The sequence below is a fragment of the Pituophis catenifer genome, unplaced genomic scaffold (assembly GCF_029215685.1).
Source record: "Pituophis catenifer annectens isolate HBS135680 unplaced genomic scaffold, rPitCat1.0.hap2 SCAF_16, whole genome shotgun sequence".
Classification (NCBI taxonomy): Eukaryota; Metazoa; Chordata; class Lepidosauria; order Squamata; family Colubridae; genus Pituophis; species Pituophis catenifer.
Window position 1 is genome coordinate 3,677,393 of NW_027256896.1, and position 19,796 is coordinate 3,697,188.

The window sequence follows — 19,796 nt, forward strand, 5'->3', positions numbered from 1 at the left end:
CACCATTCAGGAAGAGAAAATCCCAGGAGCTGAAAACAGCCACGGGAGCCAGGCACACCACTCGTGTGTCAATCAGCTGCTCCTGATCGGCAAATGGCAGCGACAATGCAAGGCTGAAACGGATGTTGTTTCTGGGCCCAGATCAGCTCCTTATCAGAAAGTCAGCCGCTGAGCATGAAACCTCGGCTCTTGAGGGATTGCAGAGAAGCCGCAGAAATGCCCCATTTGAACCTTCCTGGCCTGCCAGGATGGAAACTAATCCCAACCCCAAAATATTTCTGCATTCTTGAGGTGGGGTGGCTTTGGAGGAACCTGCTTATTAGCTGTAGAAAAATGAGCTTTCAGCACAGACTTCGAATAGCCGAGTTCTATATGGACATCCGATTCCTTGATTTAGGAACCATGCTGAGCCAAGTTTCATTAGTAAACCACGACTGGTTGAGTTTGCACAATCACGAGAGCCGAGCTCACACACAACACTGCTTTGCACAGTCCGTGAGCTTATCCCCACTTCAGACTGACACTAGATGGTTGACGGATTTTGTTCCCAATGGGACAATGTGTGTAGCTGTGTGTGACGTTATTCACCATTAGTCTCTGAATAGGTTGCTATCCCATGATTAATCTCAATGGTTGTGTAGCTTTTTAAAAAAAATCTAAAATTGTTGTTTTGACATTAGTATAACATAGTTTCTCAAGAGACCATCTTGAAGCTCTATGCAACCCCCTCCTCAAGAACTGTTCCTCCTTTGAACCAGGAGCTGAGCTGTCACCTCGGATCCTGCAACTCCCTTCCTGCTCGCTGAGCCCCAAAACTTCCCGGCTTTTGCCAACAGAGGAGACCATCCTTATAAAAAATACTTTATTGTTCTCGGCACCACAGCAGCAACTCTCCTGTACAATGAACTCTTCAAGACGGTAACTAACTCCGCCTTATAAAACAGATCCGCTGGCAACCCCACGGAAGGAACCCCATGGCTACCCTCCTGAGAAGGGGGAAACGGTCAGCTCCTCCTGCTTTCCTTGGCAGAGATCACCCCGGGGAGCCCAGATTCTCCCCCTCCTCCCTTGGGGAAAGCAGCGAGGGGGATCCACACCTCACCATTACAGGAGCCAAGGACTTACATGCAGCTCAGGGGGTGCCAAACAGCAGCTCTGGGCCCCTTGCACACAGAATTTGACACCCAGCCAAGACGGGATTAGGAGAAAAGCTGTAGGCTTACCAGACCAAGGTGTACCTGCTCTGACCTGCACATCAGCAAAGAGAAGTATGGCAGGATCCAGGGAGCAGCAGGCCTCCCTGGAGGGGGTTTCCCACCTGCCATGGCTACCTGTTAGCTCCACTCACCTCCGCAGGGCAGCTGCTGCATTCCCTCCCGGGCTGTTTCCTCACCTGCCCTTTTCAAAATGCCTGACCACTTCCGCCTGGCAGCTTGTGGGGAGCTCGGTTACACGCCTGCCAATCACTTGGGCTGCCCAGGAAGCAACTGAGCCAGCACCACTGTGGGGAAGCAGCTGCAAGCAGGCAGAATGAGAGCCACCTTCAGCAGGAGGACTGGGTGGCAGAGTGGGGGACACTGCCTCTGCAATTCCCATTTCTCCCCCTCCCCAGAGACAAAGGGAGGGGTCTCACCAAGACACTGGGACGGGTGGCAAATGGGAAGTCCTTTGACCCACTCCCTGAGAAAACAAATTCACAGTCCACAATGACACTCGGGTTTTTTTTCACCACCAGGAAGACTTTAGCTTAGAGGTCTGCAAGGCAATTTGGAATGCCAAGAGACCCCGGGAGCTGCCAGATGGGGTTGGGGGCGGCAGCAAGACGTGGGGGTGGATGTTTTGCCCCCTTCCCCAGGGCTGCTTCCTTGATCTCATGTTCTGGAGAACTTGGGTTACCACCAAGGAACGAGTCTTTGGCCTGGTCCGCTGACTCTGAAGGGAGGGTCAAAGTCTCTCTCCTCCCCCAGTTTGTGGCCTCCCTTCCAAGATGCCACCATTGCACTATCCTGGCTACAGCTGAGCAAAAACGAAGAACCTTGTGACCGATGAACAACGAGAATGAATTTCAAGTTTCCGTGGGGGAAAAGTTAAATCTACCCCTTTTTTCAGACAAGAGAAGGGACTTTCAAAGGAGGGTGCTGGAAAGATGGAAGTTCTCCTTCTCTTTCGTCCTTTTCAACGTCGTTCAGCAATGCCCCCACCTCCGTCTCTGTCAGAATGTGACGGTCGTTCCCCAGATCCCCCTGGCACTTTCTCCACCCAGCATGAAGGGGGGAAGGCCAGTCTACCAACAGTACCAATCCCGAGAACACTAAACCACATTGAAAAGGAAGAAATAGAAAGGAATGGAAACCAAGACCAAAACTTTTCTGTCCGGAGAGCCCCCCATCAGAATTACTACTCCCTCTCCAAACAGGTCCACAGATTCACCATCGCTGGTGGGGAGGGGGGGATGTGCCAACCTGGAGGGAGGAGAAATTCATCAAAACTGCCTAGAAACGGATTTTGGTGGCCCAGTGCTAGAAGAGGCACTAAACCCTGTCCTGGAAGGAAGCCCCCACCCCCCTCCAGCCTCAAGTTCTTTCTTGGTTTTAAAAAAACCAAGTTGGACTGAACCATGAATGGGCCCCCCCTTTGTGCCTGGGAGGGGGCCCTTCCCTAGAGGGTCTTGGGCCGGGCATTCAGGCGGATGACTTCTTTGAAGTCGCGGACAAATTCGCGCAAGCGGTCCATGTGGGGATTGACGTTCTCCTCCATCCATTCCTCCACAGTGTCAGGGAAGTAGATGCTCTCCAGGTGTGAGCGCAGAGTCTGGATGATGGTCTCCCAGTCTTCGTGGACTCTGGGGAGAAAGAGCAGGATACCTGGCTGAGGCTGGAGGGGGGAGGAAGGAGGCAGCAGCCAGCCAGAGGTGGAAGCCCAGCACCTGCGCCATTAAGAGCCCCTCGGCCTCTTAGAGCAAATATCTCCAACCTTGGCAGCTTTAAGACTTGTGGACTTCCAGAATTCCCCAGCCAGCCATCGCTCTGGGCATTCTACATATTCTCATACAGCAGGGGTGCCAAACTCAAGGGCTGCGGGCCAAATACGGTCCACAGAGTGCTTAGATCTGGCCCATGGGGCCGCCCTGGAAACAGCGAAGGACCGGCCAGCAGTGCCTCTGCCAGCAAAAATGGAGCTCAGGAGGACCGCACGTGGCTGTTCCAGGCTTCGTTTTCAGCTGCGACAGCCTCCTGCAGCCCTCTGCCAGTGAAAAAGGAGCTTGGTTTTCGCTGGCAGAGGGCTGCAGGAGGCTGTAGCAGCAGAAAATGTGGCCCAGGAGCCCATTTTCGCTGGCAGAGTGCTTGGGGCCACCACAGGCGCCGCCAACACAAGTGATGTCATGCTGGCCACGCCCCCTAGCCACGCCCATCCTGGCTCCCCGAGGTCAAACACAATCCTGATGCGGCCCTCAATGAAATCGAGTTTGATACCCTTGTCCTACAGTGACAGACTGGGTTTTTTTAAAAAAATCTTCCAATATACCATATTTTTCCATGTATAAGACGATACTTTTTCTTGAAAATATTGACCTAAAAATGGAGGGGCGTCTTATACACAGGGGGGCCGAGCGGGAGAAACTAGCCTCACGAGCAAAACTTCCGATTGCAGAGACAAGCTAACAGGTCTCCTCCGATCATGAGTGAGCCTTATGTCACTGACGTCAGCTGATGCTGCAAAGAGCATGTAGCCAGATGCGACAGGGAGAGGTAATGTCGGAGTGTTCTGAGCCCATAAAAATGTCAGAAAACAAAACAACAACAACAAAAAATACCGGTACCAATAAGTGAAAGTTTTACTCTGCAAAATAAATGTCTTCTATTAATATTTAAAATATTGGTTTCTGAATTTTGGGTAAGAAATGGGGGGGGGGGGGTCCTCCTATACATGAGGGCATCTTATAGACCAGGGGTCTGCAACCTTAAACACTCAAAGAGCCATTTGGACCCATTTCCCATTGAAAAGAAAACACCGGGAGCCACAAAACCCTTCCCGTGCCTGACTATTCCTTGAGTGGCCACAAAACTAGCATATGTAGTTGAATTAAATGTTATTTTTTCTTCTGAAACTTTTCTTTTCTTGGATTTATCCATGCCCTACTGGGGGTTTGAAAAGCTCAATAAATTGCGTGCCGGCAGGTGTCACACATTGGCGGTTGTTACGCATATTTTGAGTGACAGGGAGCTGCAGCAGAGGGGTGAAAGAGCCACATGCGGCTCCAGAGCTGCAGGTTGCTGACCCCTGTTATAGACAGAAAAATATGGTATTTGCCTTCCTTTCTTTTTCAATCCATTTCTAGAGCAGCTCTTGGAAGATGCAATTTCTCTGGAAAAGGAACTGAATTTGATAGGGAAGTTCCACTGAAGGGAAAGATTTGTGCCTTTTACACAAACATGGGAAGGGAAAAGAACTTTGACGGGGGAATGTTTTCTGGACACCCCCTCTGGGATCCAGTCCACTCACTTGAGCACTTTGCTGCCAAAACTTTCCATGTTTCGTGGGTTGCCGAACTGATGCTTGCGGTGATACGGGCTGAACCATCCCTTGATGGAGCTGCCATGTTCGAAGAGAGAGAAAAAGATTCGGTGAAGCTTGGACAGAATCCTTGCAGGTGAGACAAGAAAGTAAGTTAGAAGAGGAGACGACCCTGCCTGAGTCCCTGGGACTGGACAGCAGCCATAAAGTAACAGCAAGAGCAGTTAGACTTATATACCGCTTCACAGTCCTTTACAGCTCTCTCTGAGAGTCAGCATCTTGCTCCCAATTACCTGGGTCCTCATTTCACCCACCTCGGAAGGATGGAAAGCTGAGTCAAACTGAATCTGGTCAAGATCGAATTCCAGACTGTGGGCAGAGTCAGCGTGCAATGCTGCATTCTAGCCACTGTGCCACCAGTGCTCGTAATCCTAGCCTTTGAAGGTTATGGATCTCTGTACCTGTCCCTGCCACCCCAACTCTTGGCTGCCAGTAACAACAATAACTTGTATGTGCGTGCACGCACACACCAATTTAAATAGAGTGGTTCAGTGTTTTTTTCAACCTTGGCTACTTTTAAGATGGGTGCACTTCAACTCCCAGAATTCCCCAAGTCAGTTCTGAAGAACTGAAGAAGCTTCTTGGGTTAGAAGCGAAAGGTTTTCAAGGAAAAAAAACCACCAGTTGCCTTTTGAAAAGCACCTTTGGGATTTTACAACATTTGCAATTTTCTTCTTTTGCGACCTTTCGACAAGCAAAGTCAACAAGGAAGCCAGATTCTTTTAACAATTGTGTTACTAATTTAACCAACTGCCACAATTTGCTTAACACAGTGAATGTGGCAAGAAAGGTCATAAAATGGGACAAAACTCACTTAACAACTGTCTCACTTAGCCACAGATATTTTGGGCTCAATTGTGGTCGTGAGACGAGGACTAGCTGAAAACAGAGCAGGAGGTCTAACCAGACAGAAGTAAAGTTCCTCTTAAGAACTTTGGATAGAACATTAGAAGCAGCTAAGAGATCTCTTCCGGCTGGGAGGGATGGCAGAACCAGGGGTGAAATGCTCCCGGTTCGGTCCGGATCGCCTGATCCGGTAGCGATGGCGGCGGGTGGTTCGGAGAACCAGTAGCAAAAATCCCCCCCCCCCATGCCCAGCTGAGCCACACGATCATCAGCAGCTTTTTTTTTTTTCTTTTAAAAGCATTTTTTCTACAACCTCTTCCGACGAAAAAATGCTTTTAAAAGTAAAAAAAAAAAAAAGCCTCTGATGATCGCCCGGCTCAGCTGGGATCGTCAGAGGCTTTTCAAAGCATTTTTTTCTGCAACCTCTTGGATGAAGAGGTGGTAAAAAAAATGCTTTGAAAAGTCTCTGACGATCCCAGCTGAGTTGCCTGATGGGCAGAGGCTTTTCAAAGCATTAGAAAAAATGCTTTGAAAAATTTTTTTTTAAAAAAAAGTTGGCCACGCTGACCCAGTCACATTAAACCCCCCAAAGGCACACCCACAGAACTGGTAATAACAAATTTTACATTTCACCCCTGGGCAGAACCTCTAACTTCTCTCTGATATTAAGAAGCCCACTGATGGAAGCTGCACCCCACTTCCTTGCCCCTCCAGAATCAGGGGCAGTTTAGCCTTGGAAGGCAGGGGGGGCAACCGGAAAGAGACTAAGGGGAACCTGGGGTCCATCCCACCTCCCTGGCCAAGCCACTGCTGTGAAGCACTGGGCTCCTCTTCCGCCAGCACCTACCTTTCGTCCTCCAAGACTTTGCTGACCGAGTCCTTCAGCTGGCTGTCCACTTGCTCGACCATGCGGTAGAGATCGGAACCTGGAAACGTGCCGGTTCCTTCACTGAGAAGACACAAAGCTATTTTCAGGAGCAACTCTGGGACGCCAGGGGGTTGCCTTCCATTCTCTCCAGTGCGGAAAGTGGCATTTTTACAGAGGCACTGAAGAAACACCTGCTCCCACCCCCTGCGGACCTGCCCAGACTTAGCCCAGCCATCATGGGCTCCCTTGGCTGGGGATGATGAGCTTTGGTGTACCCTTGGGCTAGGAATGGCTGACTTAAAGACAGACACCCCCCCCCCCCATAACTAGCCTCAACCCTGGAAGAGCACAGCCCACCCCTGCACCTCGACCCCTTTTGTTGTACGCACCAGGTGTTCTTTTCAGGGTGCAGGTTCTGGAAGCCAAGAATAGCCAGAACTTTCTTTTTGGCAGAGTCAGTGAAGCCTCCTGAGGAATAGAAGCAGCACAGGGAGGGAGGGTGGTTAAGTGGGGGCAAGTGAGGGAAAGGCGCTGCCCCACTGGCCAGAGACTGCCCCGTCGCCTGCCTGGCCTAGGGAAGATGTGGCTGAAAGGTGTGCGGAGCCACAGCGGTGTAGACCAGAGCAGGGGTCTCCAACCTTGGCAACTTTAAGACTGGTGGACTTCAACTCCCAGAATTCCTCAGCCAGGTGGCTGAGGAATTCTGGGAGTTGAAGTCCACCAGTCTTAAAGTTGCCAAGGTTGGAGACCCCTGGCCCAGAGAACATGTCTGTGTTGTCCCTGTACACGGACTTGTCTGCACACAGCACGGTACAGGTAGTCCTCGGCTTACAACAGTTCATTCAGTGACTCTTCAAAGTTGCAACGGCACTGAAAAAACCGACGTATGATCGTTTTCCCACATTTGCAGCATCATCACCGTCATGTGATCAAAATTCAGATGCTTGGCAACTGACTCCTATTTGTGACGACTGCAGTGTCCCGGATTGTGCACGTGATTCTCTTTTGTGACCTTCAGACCATCAAAGTTGATGGAGAAGTCAGATACACTTAACGGTAGGGATTCGCTTAATGACTGTGGCAAAAAAAAATGTCGTAAAATGGGGCAGACGTTAATCTGCCCCGCTTAACAACACAAAATTTTGGGCTCCGTTGTGATCACAACTCGAGGACTATCTGTAATCTGCCCTTGATCTGACTGCCCACAACAACAAGCAGGAGGCAGGAAAGTGTGACCCTGGCCAAATGCAGGAGGGCAGGGAAGGCAGGCTGCAGGTGGGAGAGTCCCGTTTAAATGGCCCTTCGTTGTTTGTGACTTAAGGGGCTTCCAAAGAGCACCAGGTTGGTGAAGCTGGAGGGAGGGGAGAGGCCCTTGTGCTGCCCCCAAGCAAAAGAGGAGAGGCCAAAACCACTCTGGCCCAGATCAGAGGTGAAATCCAGCAGGTTCTGACAGGTTCTGGAGAACCGGTAGCGGAAATTTTGAGTAGTTCAGAGAACCGGCAAATACCACCTCTGGCTGGCCCCAGAGTGGAGTGAGAATGGAGATTTTACAATATCCTTCCCCCAGGAGTGGGGAGGGAATGGAGATTTTGCAGTATCCTTTCCCTGCCACGCCCACCAAGCCATGCCCACCAAGCCACACCCACAGAACCGGTAGTAAAAAAATTTGGATTTCACCACTGGCCCAGACCCATCCCCAGGGAGGAATCAAAGTCTTCCCACTCTTCAAAAAAAAAATTCAGGGGGTGGGGGGTAGAGAGACTACCTCTTCCATGGACTTTCGTCCAGCTAACTGCCCAGGTCTCTTTTGGGAGGCAGGGGGAGCCTCTTGAGCATCAGAGGAACCTGGCAGAGTCCTGGAAAGGGGTTTGCAATAGCAATGGGTGCCTTTCGGATGTGCCACCCCCAAAACAGGCATGGGATTGTTTGACCTTGGAGAAGAGTCTGACCGGTCCAGTTGCAGCTCTCCAGATCATCCCTCCTTGCCCCGTTCCACAAAGGCAGCCCCCTTCTGCCAGTTGTTCTGCCAGCTCTTTAATCTTTGCATCTGTAATCCCTGACCCAGATCGGACATCGCACGAAGCCACAACCTGCCTACGTGGAGCTAAGAGCTAAACTGACGTTGGCTGAGTTAACATGACAGAAAGAGGCAGGAAGCAGGTTGGGCAATTTTCTCTTTGGGCCCCGAGAGCTGCGATGGGGGTAGCTGGGGACACGGTCAAATTATCTGAACATCTGGCTAAGGGACCCCCTTCATCCCTTAAGCACCAAGGCACAACGAATGTGTAGGAAACCCCGTCCTGCTTACACCCAGGAACCCCTGCCTACCCAACCAGATTTTACAAACCAGAGTGGCTAAATTCATTCACCAGGCTAACCCTAGCTCAAATCAGGCCTCCTGTGAGGAGCCAGGACGGTCGGTCAATCTCTTTAAATCTCTTTAGAGCAGTGTTTCTCAACCTTGGAAGCTTGAAGATGGGTGGACTTCAACTCCCAGAATCCCCCAGCCAGCGCTGCTGGCTGGGGGATTCTGGGAGTTGAAGTCCACCCATCTTCAAGCTTCCAAGGTTGAGAAACACTGCTTTAGAGCCATCAAGTGGCCCTGCCTATCCTTTGTGTGACAAAGTCTGGAAATTAATTCTGTTACACACACACACACACACACACACACACACACACACACACAGAAACAAAAATAGTTTTTAACTCTTCGTATGCTTGTAATGAAATTATTTAAAGAACCCCTCAAGTATGACGAGAAGGAACATTTCTCCCAATCGAACAGAATTTAGGAAAAAGCTTTTTCTAAGCAACAAAGATTCAAACGTTCCCCACAAAGGTACGGGCGGGGGGGGCCCTCCCTCCATCCCCCCTTCTGGCAGGATATTCAGAGAGCAGCTGGAGGGGGAAGGACCCCCCCCTCCCCAGAGGTGGCTCTGGCATCTGCGGAGGACAAGGCAGCTGTTCTTCAATTCACCACTTGGGGGCCCCAAAGTCCTGCCAGTTGGAGAGGCTGCCGGAGAACAGGTGTGTGGATCCCCCCCCCCCCCCAGTTCATGCAGCCAATGGTTTGCATCGCTATCTGCTCCGGTGGATCTTTGCAACCTAAAAATGCTACAAATGCTGCAAGCTGCAGGTTTGGCTTGCCATGCAGACATAGCAATAGCACTTAGACATATACTGCTTCACAGTGCTTTGCAGCCTTCTCTAAGCAGTTTAGAGTCAATGTCAACCTCTGACTTTCTGCTTTGGCTGCTATAAGAAACGGGGGAGGGAAGAGCGGAGGGGGAGGGAACCAAGCCGGTGGATTGAAGAAACGAAACCTAAGCACCGAAGTGGCTATCGGGTCAACCGTCATCACGTTCCTGATTGATGACGATGCCAGACGTGTGTCCACTTGACCTCTGGGAGACCTTTGGATTGGGTGATTGATGATGGACAGTGGGAGGGGATGCTTTCTATATGCAACTTTCGCGCCTATTGCTTTAGTTTCAGCTTTCCTTGATTGCGTTCATTTCATTTTCCAGTAAAAGTACATTACTCTATAAAATATGGAGTTTGGCTCATTCTTTCCTGGACTTTGAAGGAAGCAAGCCTGACAGTTAGCCTATGGCCCCCAACAATCTGGGTCCTCATTTTACCCATCTCGGAAGGATGGAAGGCTGAATCAATCTTGAGTCAACCAGGATTGAACTGTTGGCAGTGAGTAGAGTCAGCCTTCTATACTGCATTCTAACCACTGGCAAGCAAGCAAGCAAGCAAGCAAGCAAGCAAGGAAGGAAGGAAGGAAGGAAGGAAGGAAGGAAGGAAGGAAGGAAGGAAGGAAGGAAGGAATTTGGAAAGGAGGGAGGGGAAGGAAGGGAGGGAGTGAGGGAGGAATTTGGAAGGAAGGAAGAGAGGAATTTGGAAGAGAGGGACGGAGGGCGGGAGGAAGGAAGGAAGGAAGGAAGGAAGGAAGGAAGGAAGGAAGGAAGGAAGGAAGGAAGGATCACAGCAATAGCACTTAGACTTATATACTGCTTCACAACGCTTTGCAGCCCTCTCTAAGTGGTTTACAGAATCAGCCTCTTGCCCCCAACAATCTGGGTCCTCATCTTACCCACCTCAGAAGGAAGGAAGGGAGAAATTTGGAAGGGAGGAAGACAGGGAGGGAGGGAAGGAAGAAGAAAGGAAGGAAGGAAGGAAGGAAGGAAGGAAGGAAGGAAGGAAGGAAGGAAGGAAGGAATTTGGAAAGGAGGGAGGGGAAGGAAGGGAGGGAGAGAGGGAGGAATTTGGAAGGAAGGAAGAGAGGAATTTGGAAGGAAGGAAGAGAGGAATTTGGAAGAGAGGGAGGGAGGGAGGGAGGGAGGAAGGAAGGAAGGAAGGAAGGAAGGAAGGAAGGAAGGAAGGATCACAGCAATAGCACTTAGACTTATATACTGCTTCACAACGCTTTGCAGCCCTCTCTAAGTGGTTTACAGAATCAGCCTCTTGCCCCCAACAATCTGGGTCCTCATCTTACCCACCTCAGAAGGATAGAAGAAAGAAGAAGAAAGAAGAAGAAGAAAGAGGAAGAAATCCACTAGCCTTCAGTAAAGTCCTCCATGAAAAGCAATTAGGACAATTAAAGGCCTGGAGACCAAAACATATGAAGAACGGTTGCAGGATTTGGGAATGGCTGGTCTAGAGAAAAGAAGGACTAGGGGGGACATGATAGCAGACTTCCAATATCTCAGGGGCTGCCACAAAGAAGAAGGAGTCAAGCTAGTCTCCAAAGCACCTGAGGGCAGGACAAGAAACAATGGGTGGAAACTAATCAAGGAGAGAAGCAACCTGGAATGAAGGAGAAATTTCCTGACAGTGAGAACAATTAACCAGTGGAACAACTTGCCTCCAGAAGTTGGAGGGTTTTGAGACTGGACAGTCACTTGTCTGAAGTGGTATAGATTATCCTGCTTGAGCAGAGGGTTGGACTAGTCCAGGGGTCTCCAACCTTGGCAACTTTAAGCCTGGTGGACTTCAATTCCCAGAATTTTGGGAGTTGAAGTCCTCCAGGCTTAAAGTTGCCAAGGTTGGAGACCCCTGGACTAGAAGACCCCCAAGATCCAGCTGCATTCTGATTGATATAAACTCCTGCCCACCTTCCCCCTCCCCACAAACGCCCAGGCTCCCTTCTCACCGTTCACCAGGGTCTGCAAGCACACGGCCAGCGAGGGGATCCCAACGGGCAGCAGCTCACACAAAGCAGAGTAATGGTCGTACCTGCACGGAGAATAGGAGGCGGTTGCTCCTTTGTGACCCACTAGATTCCCCCCATTTTTGCCTATCGGGGCAGTGGATCTCCTCCTCCTTGCTGGTAATGCAAAAAGCAAGAACGGATGGGGGGGAGGGGGAGAGAGGAGACCCCAAAGCTGCAGGAGGCCTCATCTTTCTTTTGGGTGGGGAATTTCTAAAGGCAAGAGGGGATGCTAAGACTGGGCCTTTCTTCTGGGGAAGGGCAGCGGCACAGCATCTGGACCCCCTCCCTCTCCAGTCCTCCCTGGGGAGCTAGGCAAGGCTGGGGGCTCCCAGTTCTGCCTCGTCCAGCGTTACTCTGGGAAGCAGAAAAGGAACCCTGCCCCATCTAAAGCCTTGGCAGAGGGCACGGCTGCCTGGGGATGAGTCTTGAAGCCAGCCTGGGGCACTTCTTCACCCCCAGGGGAAGCAGATCAGGGGTAAAATCTTACCGGTTCGGACCGGTTCGGGTGAACCACTAGAGATTATGGGCAACAGTTCACTGAACCGGTAGTAATTACCCCTCCTTGGCCCCACCTACGCCCGGCTGGTCACCGCTCACCTCTTCCAGCCGCTCAATATTTCACAGAATTCAATGTTAAATGCAGCAGAGAGAATGCTAACTTTTCTCCCTCCATTCACAAGGGAGCTGCTGCTGCCTGTCCCTTTAAGGTAGTCCCCAAGTGGGAGGGGGCCAGGAGGGAACCATAAAGGGAGCAGCAGCTCCGTTGTGAATGGAGGGAGAAAAGTTAGCATTCTCTCTGCCGCAGAATTCAATGTTAAATGCAGCAGAGAGAATGCTAACTTTTCTCCCTCCATTCAAAATGGAGCTGCTGCTGCCTGTCCCTTTAAGGTAGTCCCCAGGATGGAGGGGGATGGGGGGAGCAGCTGGAATGGAGCCATTTTTGTGAAAGGCAGAAAAATGAGGAAGGGGATTTTTCTGCCTGTCATCCATTCCTCAATCTGAGCACAGACTGAGGGAAGGATGGTAGATAGGAATATTCCCCTCCCCATTTTCCTGCCATTCGCGACAAGGAGTGACTGGGAGGGGAGGGGCCAGTGAGGAGCCCCTCGATATGAGTTGGCCACGCCCACCCAGTCACATGACCTCCCCCAACAAGCCACACCCACAGAACCGGTAGGGGAATTTTTTTAATTTCACCCCGAAGCAGATGGAGGGCTGGGATTCCTGGGGTTGGAGGGCAAACAGCCACTTTCCTCCTGTAGACTCTCCACCCACCCACCCCATTCCACTTGCCTTTGCCAGCCGGTGAGCACGATGCCCTGGAAACGGATGGAGGGCGTCTTCTCCATGGACTGGATGACCTTCAGCCATCGCAGGTGGTTCTGCAGGTGAGTGTTTAAGGGGGTCCAGGCCTGGGCAGGGCCCGTGGTGCCTTTGAAGGCGCTCGCAAACCAGATGGTTGGGAAGCCGCACTCGGCGTACTTTTCAATGTACCTTCCTAGAGTAAGGACAGAGAGGGTCATCCATGCTCCACGGCAGTCCTGGGCTGCAGGCTACTCAGAACCGAAGAGGTGCCCGGGAGCCCTCAGGGAGTTCACTTCTGGGGGGGGTGGCTGTGGGGTCCCGGGCAAAGCGACATCCGGCGCTTCCCTTTCTCAGACATGCCAATTTCACAGGAACGCGATTGTGGGGATTAAAATTAGGGGGCTCCTCCCTGCATGCCAACTGGGACACAAGGAATCCTTTCAAGAAACAAAAATTGCCTTGTTTTATGAAGCTGCTTAACCTCCCTACACGCCCTGCAAAGACATGACAGAAAAGAGACGATGGGAAGCCAACCTATTTGCTGCGTATCGAAGTCTGGAGCGTAAAACCACAGGACGGGAGACGCGTGTTTGGCAATGCCGGAATCTGAAAGACATCAGTCAGTCCTTGGGTGAGATTCACAGGTGACTTCTCCAAGTCCATAACCCTGAATGAAGAACGAAAGCCCTGCAGCCGGGGATCGAGTGGGTGAGTTCACATCAAGGGGCCAACTTCCCTTTGCAGCTTCTCCCGGCACTGGGGTCTCTCCTCTGCCCACTCCATCTTCCCCCTGCTTCTCTTGAATGACTGAGCTGCTTCGTGCCTGTGATGGTCTCTCTCTCCTGCTCTTCTCTATGACCAACCCTGTCCAGCCTCCCCCAATGTTTGGCTGACATAAGTGCAGCTCAGCCAATCACAGCCATGGACCTCACCCCACCGCCCAGGTGTGCAGGGACAGTCCCAAGGAAGACCGCTGCAAGACGGGCAGGCCGATGCCAGTGACAGCCCAGGAAAGTCCCGGCGGATGGCACTGACCTTGGATGGCTGCGACGCCAACCTTCCGCAGCATGTCGTCCCAGAGCAGCACCTGCAGCCCCCACGGCTGGCTGACGATGAACTGCACCACCTCCCGGATGTGGTTCAGGTACATCTTCCCCGTATCGCCTCCGTTGCGACTCATCCAGTTCTTGGAATCCAGCCCTTCGCCCAAGTGGAAGACCTGCAGGGCCAAAGAGGTGTCTGAACAGTGCGGAGTGGCGAGGGGGGGCTGAGAGGGGAGGGGGGCTGTTTTCTCCAGCAGGCTCTGCCCTTTCATAGTGGCTGGAGCAACCATCCTAATCGATCGTTTTGAAATGGGATGAAAGGTGGAGGGGGTTCCACCTGCACCAGGGGTGGGCTTCAAAAATTTTAGCAAGGGGTTCTCTGCCCGGTTGCTGGGTGGGCGTGGCCACAGTGGGCGTGGCCTAGTCGGCCTCCTGCACCACATCGGTGTGTGTGTGTTTTTGCCCTCCCCGGGCTCAGGAGGCTTTCCTCGAGCCTCCGGGAAGGTAAAAACGGCCTCCCCAGGCTCCGGAGGGCCTCTGGAGGCCCGTTTCTGGCCTTCCTGAACTTCCGCCCTCCCCAGGCCTCCGTGCACGCCCTGCACTTACCTGCATCCAAAACAGGCCGCATGGGGACTCCTGGGAGGGGAGGGGAGGGGAGGGGCCAGCCAGGAGTGGGATTTGGAGGTTCTCTGAACTGCACAGAATCTTAGCTAGAGGTTCTTCCAAACCCCTGTGAACCCCCAGCAGCCCACCCCTGACCTGTACTTGAGAAAGATGGGCTGTTGTCAACCCTGAAGCCATTTTGGAGCATCATCAGGGCTGCCACAGCTGGGCTGGTTGGAGCTGTGGGAACGGGAGGGAAAGAATAGAGATAGCTGGGGAGTTGTAGCCAAAATAAAATTCTTTCTTATGGGAACCAAGGACACTCTCACCAGGTGTTGGGAAGGCGTGGACTGGAACTAACTAACTGATACTTGGACTGTGACCCGATAGGACCATGTGATGGACATGTAAAGGGCAGGGAGGGGGGAGAACATTTACTTTTAATTTGGGTGGGGAAAACCACAGGACTTTAGAACTGTGCCAATATGCCATGTTGTTTGAGGAACACTCAGGCCTCAGAGTTTTGTTTGAGTTAGGTCTGTTACTTAGAACCCTGACAGCTTTCCAGACAGAAGTTCCCAAATCAAAGAAGAAAAGCAACCTAGAACTAAGGAGAAATTTCTTAACAGTGAGAACCATTAACCAAACGGCTACCAAAAGGCATAGTGTATTCTCACTTCATACCCTCGTCTACAACCCAAGACCATGGCTACCAAGCCTCCTCATGCTTCCAGTTTCCTGTTCGGAAATGTCAAACAAGTCATTGAATAAATGCCTATCAATGCTTGGGGGAATGATTAACTTGGAAACACAGAAGTACAGATATACCCAACTGTTGTTTTTAACACATCGAAGAGGCTAACTTTAGTGAGAGGCAGGTCCATGTGTAACTTGGAACACTTTTCTAACTAATCACAGCTAATGCTAACAGCAGGCTGATAAAATAAGCATGTCTTGGTTCCCAAATGTTCTCGAAATTGCTAAAGTTGCAAAATTTTTTTTAAAAAAGTAGGAATCAGCCCTTTAAAAGAAACTTTCTTAGAAATATGGAGTTTCCTCCTTTTTTTTTTTTTTTGTGGCTCTGTTAAATCTGATTCTAACCTCCCAGAGAATGTTTTTGAATGATCTTCTGTAATGACAAAAGCAGATTCCATATATCCGCGTGTGCACACAAAAGGAAGATCTGTTAGAATGCCAGCAAAACCTTGTCCGTGTGTGACACAGAACGGTGGAAAATGTTATGTGCTGCTTCGCTACGTGCCTAATTCCCCGAAGGGCTGCTGGAGAAAAACATCCCTTGAAAGCAAGAGGCAGAAAATCTGTCATTTAGTGGGCGAGAAAGAAGCAAGTTCTTTCTAAGGATCCTGAATGGGGAAAAGAGCTGGGAATAACAAAACAGAACAGAAGAGTTGGAAGGGAACTTGGAGGTCTTCTAGTCCAGGGGTGGACAAATGTGGCTCTTTTACAACCTGTGGACTTCAACTCCCAGAATTCCTGAGGCAGCCAAGCTGTCTCAGGAATTCTGGGAGTTGAAGTCCACAGGTTGTAAAAGAGCCACATTTGCCCATCCCTGTTCTAGTCCAATACTCAGGCAGGAAATCCTATATCATTTCAGACAGATGGATGTCCAACCTCCCCAAAGTTACCGTGTTTCCCCGAAAATAAGACAGGGTCCAAGGTCCGTCGGGACTTGAAGACTTGGCTTTTCAAACAAATAGGCTGAGACTGATTCCGGGCTTTATTATTTACTACTAATTAATTATTTGGATTAAATTATTTTATTGTATTTTATTGTATTTTATTGTTTCTTAACTTGTGTTCGCCACCCTGAGTCCTTCGGGAGAATGGCGGCATATAAATTCATGTAATAAATATATAAATAAATAAATAAGAGACAGAACTCCTGGCCCTCGCTGGATCAGCTGATCTGCGGGCCTCGGTTAAGGGGCCCGGCAGCCATGATGTGACCGGGGAAGGGAAGGGCTGCCTCCTGTGCTGGCCATGCCCACCCCCTTCACTAGGGCTTATTTTTGGGATAGGGCTTATAATTAGGCCCACCCCATAAAAAATCAGGCTAGGACTTATTTTCGGGGTAGGTCGTATTTTTGGGAAAACACAGTATTAACAGAGAGGAGGACGTGTCTTGTTGCCCTGAAAGGTTTAGCTGCTTTCAATCCATTTGAGATTCCCACGCACAACTGTGGCCCCAGGCAGGCTGGGATGAAGGATCTGAGGGGACGAGGGGGTAGGGAGCTCCGAATCAAATTAAAATAGATACATTTGAGTCCCACATACGTTTTCTGGAGTTACTGGAATATAAGACGCACTTTTTCCCCCCTAAAAGAGGGTGAAAATTTGGGTGCGTCTTATACACCGCATGTAGCCCCACCCACCAGCCGACCCCCACCCTTTGGCATCTGCCTTCCAGCAATTTGCCTCCTTGCAGCAAACAGCCTGTTTTCAGTTTCAGCTTCAGCACAGAACTGATTAGCACAAGCAGCTGATTGTTGGTTGGATAGGCCTCCAGAACATCAGCTGTTTCAGGCTGCAGGGATTGCCATTGCCTATTGCTGCCTCCACGCACCCCATTTTTGGCCTCTGCATCCCATTTTTGGCCTCTGTGTGCCCCATTTTCGGCCTCAGCGCGCATATTTTCCGCCCATTCTGATCCCTGCCACCCAGAACGGGCGGAAAATGGGGTACACAGAGGTTAGGTTATGGCAATCCCTGCAGCCTGAAACAACTGATAGTTGGGAGGCCGATCCAACCGACAATCAGCTGCTTGTGTTAATCAGGATGTGCTGAAGCTGAAACTGAAACAAGCTGTTTGCGGTTTGCTGCAAGGAGGCAAATTGCTGGGAGGCAGAGGCAGATTTCCCCCCCCCCTTGTTTTCCTCCCCCAAAAAAGGGTGCGTCTTATAGTCCGTAGCTTAAACTTGCCACAGAAAATGTTGGCAACATGATCTTGAGGCATGAGGTTAACACAGAGAATAAGGTTGGGTTTGGGGCATCGACCGTACATTGCACCAACCAATGGGATCAAACTTTCATGCTTGCAGGGCCATTCTTTTAGCAACTAACTCAAATGAATGGTAAACTGCTTCCTCCACCAAATTGTTTCTACAGAAATACAGTTCCAAAGAGAGAGGGCAGCCGACTCTCTCCCTCTATGTACCTCATCGGCCCCGATGTGTACCCAACTGGAGTGGGGGTGCTTGCTGAGGACCTGGATGAGCAGGGCCTTCAGGAGGGCCAGGGTCTCTGGCAGGTGGGGGTTGAAGCTGTTGGGGAAACGCTCCACCTCGCGCAGATGCTGGTACTTCTCATGCTTCAAGATGAACTGCAAAAAAGAAAGAGCGAGCGAGCTGTTGGCCATGCCTTGGAGAAGTGGACCTGGGGATGAGGCCAGTATGGCGCTCATGGGAGACAAGGCTTGCATTCAAGGCTAGAAAAGATACCAGCCCACCATAAGATTGTTATTAATTTAAGTTGGTCTCATTTGAGACAACGATGAATCTGTATATAGACAGGAGGTTGAACAACTAACTTTGTGGTGCAACCAGAACAATCTGGGGAGAACAGGTGTGTGGATCCCCTGACCCACTGTTCTGCCCCAGCTCCGGATTCCCGAGGATATAGACACACACCAACAGTCCTTATCAAATTCATTAAGTAGCAAGAATAAACCAAAGTCCAGCAAAGGTTGGCAACCAGCCCAGAAAGCAAGATAAGACTTTTCCAAAAATGCTCTGTTGATAATTACAAGTTGTTTCTAGCAAGAAAGTTACTAATGGCGTGTGACTTAAATAGGCTAAGTGAGTGGCCAATTATCCTCAAGCCCTACTCTTGAGTAGACCTCCTCCTCCTGAGTAGCCACTCCTGCCTTTTGGCAACCTTGCGTGCCCGAGCATTGAGGAGAGGCTCCTCCACTTCGCTCTCTCCACTTGAAGGAACCTCTGGAGGTTCTGAAGGCCCTGGCTGAGTCTCTGCCTCTGGCATCACATCCTCTTCAGCCTCCTCGCTGTCCGACGTGAGTGCCGGCTGCACTGGCTGCTGGCGCGACACCACACCAGCCTCCTCCTCATCAGGATCAGCCACGATCCGCACAGGCCGCTGGCGGGCCACAACACCCACCCAGTTCACGCAGCCAATGGTTTGCATCGCTATCTGCTCCGGTGGAACTCTGCAACCTAGAAATGCTACAAATGCTGCAAGCCGCAGGTTTGGCTTGCCATGCAGACATAGGGGAGGGGTGGGCGGGGCCAGCCAGGAGTGGGATTTGGGGATTCTCCGAACTGCACAGAATCTTAGTTAGAGTTCTCCTGAACCCCTGCGAACCCCCAGCAGCCCACCCTGGGGTAGGCCTCCTCTTTGGTTTATGACTCTATTGGGCAGAATTCAGGGGTCTTCTAGCACCTTTTCCAACTAGCAAATTTTATTAAACAGCACATATGCTTTTTGTTGAGCCTATTTTACCTGCCCCCGCGGCCAGCGTATCTCGTAGATTTTGTACAGTGTGATTTTCACTTCGGCCCTGAATGGCTCACAACTAATTCTGAGGAACAAGAGGTAGAGGGGAAAGACTACCAAATGAAAATCAGCACATGAAATCAGAGAATGTGACTTATGAAACCTACTGTCACAAAACCATGGCAATTTAAACAAACTGAGTTCAAACTGAGTTCAAGTTAGCCTGGTTTATATTTTGTAGCTGGGGCATATTATGCAAGCCCAGCCTATTCGGTTGAGTTGATGGTTGGATGGATTGCACAAAACCACAGAGGATTAATTCTGTCGACAACTTCAGTGTGTTGTTGAAATGCCAGAACAATTTGTTGGCCACGGTTGAGCCACAGCTGCGTGTCCCCCTTGTCTCAGCTGGAGCCCATTCAACTCAAGCCTCACGTGCAAACATCAAAGAGTGGGACCACGGTATGTGTGCAAAACCAGAGAGGCCATTCCTCAAAAGTGCACGGGGGACAAATTAAAGACAGCCGGCAGCTCCTACCTCCACGTGCCCGAAAGTCTGCACTAACGGGATTATTTCCAATTTATTGAGGCCTGCCAGCTCCTGGATCTTCGCGATGTCTTCTTCGCTGTCAAGAGAGAAAAACAGCAGTCAGCACTGGATCCCAGCAGGGACGAGAGGCGATGGAGGGGGCCTGCTAAGACCACCCAAAGGGACTGCTTTGCCCATCTCAATGAGAAGCTCTGGCCTTGGGCAGCACGTCAGAAACCCAATCTCCTGCTCCTGCACAAATCCATGAAAAGCTCAGGATATTCAAAGCGGCCCATGAATGTGGACCCAGGAAGGAAACGGGGGTGAAGGGAGGACAGG

General features: G+C 50.8%; 1 protein-coding gene across 4 annotated transcripts in view; it reads right to left on the bottom strand.

The window, feature by feature from the left end:
• Positions 1-845: 845 nt before the first annotated feature.
• LOC139325249 (hexosaminidase D-like) overlaps positions 846-19,796 on the bottom strand; it is a 40,898-nt gene continuing 21,947 nt past the window's right edge. For 3 of the 4 annotated variants that reach the window (XM_070955050.1, XM_070955048.1, XM_070955049.1), the window contains exons 5-14: positions 19,467-19,554; positions 17,634-17,798; positions 13,848-14,031; positions 13,347-13,418; positions 12,801-13,005; positions 11,448-11,530; positions 6,679-6,757; positions 6,269-6,370; positions 4,504-4,644; positions 846-2,842 (exon numbers count right to left, since the gene is read on the bottom strand). In XM_070955050.1, coding sequence (XP_070811151.1) covers positions 2,659-2,842; positions 4,504-4,644; positions 6,269-6,370; positions 6,679-6,757; positions 11,448-11,530; positions 12,801-13,005; positions 13,347-13,418; positions 13,848-14,031; positions 17,634-17,798; positions 19,467-19,554 — 1,303 coding nt within the window. In that variant the 3' untranslated portion in view covers positions 846-2,658. The remainder of the gene's footprint in view (positions 2,843-4,503; positions 4,645-6,268; positions 6,371-6,678; positions 6,758-11,447; positions 11,531-12,800; positions 13,006-13,346; positions 13,419-13,847; positions 14,032-17,633; positions 17,799-19,466; positions 19,555-19,796) is intronic. The other variant, XM_070955051.1, reaches the window with a different exon arrangement.